At 35.5% G+C, this 2,440-nt stretch overlaps 1 protein-coding gene across 1 annotated transcript; it reads left to right on the plus strand.

The window, feature by feature from the left end:
* Window positions 1-786: 786 nt before the first annotated feature.
* Window positions 787-1,716, plus strand: LOC122229560 (olfactory receptor 2T2-like). The gene has a single exon (XM_042954812.1). It carries the CDS (start codon window positions 787-789, stop codon window positions 1,714-1,716), a length of 930 nt encoding a protein of 309 aa, XP_042810746.1.
* The last annotated feature ends 724 nt before the right edge of the window (window positions 1,717-2,440 follow it).

Raw genomic sequence — 2,440 nt, forward strand, 5'->3', positions numbered from 1 at the left:
AAGAGGATATTTCTTCATTTGTCATTAGTGTCACCATCACTTTTACAAAGATGGGAAATTAAAATTTATTTGCATGACTTTAATCAACACCTTAAAAGTATTTTGAAGAAATTTTTACTCAATGGGAAATGAACAATAACTGAAAGATTAACCAAGAGATATGATTGCTGTCTTTTAGGCTGTTCATTGACAAAGGAAATTATTCAAGTGAAAAAATAAGTTTAAAATGAAGGTAAGACATGAGAATTAAAAAGAAAACTGAAAACGTAAGAATTAAGGAAGTTAGTATGTAAAATAGAATAAACAGTCTATATCATTTCGGTGGCGATTCAAATTTCTTTAGAAAAGCTGTGAAATGGCCACAAGGGACACTTGAGATACTTTGGGGTGGAGGTGAGCAGAACAGTACAGTCAGGAAAGCAATATGAAAAACACAAGAATGTCAACAGGTTGGAGTACATTAAAAAGTTAAATATATGGGAAACATAATGGTCAGGTTTGTAATTATTACCAAAGGGACTAAATATTCATCTGGCCAAGTCAAACCAATCAAATTAGAATATAACATTGCTAATTTCTGAGTAGAAATTTTTCAATTTTCTTTTCAATTTTCTTTTCAGTTTTCTTTTCAATTTCTTTTTTATGAGAATGTACTGTTTTAAAGTCCTAGCTGTAAGTGTACAGAGAAGTGAATGTTGACTGACAGATTATTTTAACAAAGCACCACATCCTTTGTTATATAACTTTTCCAATTTTTCAGTTTGAATAAAGCATTTAAATTAAAACATGGAGCAGAAGAATGAAAACTCAACTGACTTTATCCTCCTGGGACTCTTTCCCTGGTTCAGTTATCCCTACCTCCTCATCCTCCTCCTCCTTTTTATTTACATTATTGCCTTTACTGGAAACTCCATACTAATCCTCCTCATCTGGCTGGACTCCTGCCTCCACACCCCCATGTACTTCCTGCTCAGTCAGCTGTCCCTCATTGACTTGGCTTACATCTCCAGCACAGTCCCCAAGGTGGTTACCAACTATTTCACAGAGAGGAAGAACATTTCCTATTTCGCCTGTGCCACTCAGCTCTTTTTCTTCCTCACCCTTGGTCTTGCTGAGTGCATCTTGCTGACCCTAATGGCCTATGACCGCTGTGTGGCTGTGTGTAACCCCCTGAGATACACAATTCTCATGAATCCCAACGTCTGTCTGCAGATGGCTGCTGCAGCCTGGATTGGAGGGTCCCTTGCAGCCCTTATACACACCATCTACCCAATGAATTTCCCTATCTGTGGTTCCAGGGAAATTAATCATTACTTTTGTGAGATGCCTGCCATCCTGAGGTTGTCTTGTGTGGATATATCAGTCTATGAAATGGTAAAATTTGTATCAACAATTGTGTTTCTCCTCGTCCCATTTTTTCTTATTCTGGTCTCCTACACTCTCATCTTCCTCACTGTTCTGAAGATGAATTCTTGGAAAGGAAGTAAAAAAGCACTTTCCACCTGTTTCTCCCACCTGACAGTAGTGAGTCTCTACTTTGGTCAAGCCATCTTCATTTACATGACACCCAGTTCTTCTCACACACCTGAACAAGATCAGATTGCAGCTGTACTTGGCACCATAGTGACACCCATGCTAAATCCCCTCATCTACAGCTTAAGGAACAAAGAAGTGGTGGGGGCCCTGAGGAAGTGCATGAGAAGATGTGGCAATTGAGAAAATGCTATGTTTCCACAATGTCACTGTAAGAAACGTTTCATACTCAATATTGAAAGTAGCTATTATCATTGGATTGTCATACTGGAAATGTAACATAATAAGGGATCAGAAAAGTATTAGGACTCAGGCATATTGTTATTTGTTTGTTGGTATAAAGTTGTTTCTAGTTCCATAGTCAAGGCTTTCTTAGAGTACAAACTTAATGTGTTATTTATGATTAACCTTTTGAGAAATTACGTGGGTTTTGACAATAACGTCTGTGCAGAGATAATCTCTACCGCCTTGAGCAGCGTCAGTGTATCAGGACACATGGTCTAAAACAAATTGTCATCCTAGAAATAACTCGTTGATTGATGTTTCTTATTTAAAAACCATCATCTCTGTGTTTTCTTTCATTCATATATTAAATCTTAATGCTATTGACCAAACCTCCACTCTTCAAAATATCAAGATCACTTGTTCCATAAAATCTTTGTATATAAAATTTTCATTCAGCAATCTCTTATTGGTAATCATATATTATTTTATATTTTATTGCATATAATTTATGCAAGTTGCATTATTTTGCTTTCGAAATTAAAGAATATATATATCCATATGAGAATAGAAACAATGAGGTACATTCAGGAAATTTTTGATGGATTTTATGGGAATTATTTTTTTTTATTTTTTCCTACTAATTTTCACATTTTTTAAATTTTTTGTTGGTATGTTAACATTA

Source organism: Panthera leo, chromosome A1 (assembly GCF_018350215.1).
Source record: "Panthera leo isolate Ple1 chromosome A1, P.leo_Ple1_pat1.1, whole genome shotgun sequence".
Taxonomy (NCBI): Eukaryota; Metazoa; Chordata; class Mammalia; order Carnivora; family Felidae; genus Panthera; species Panthera leo.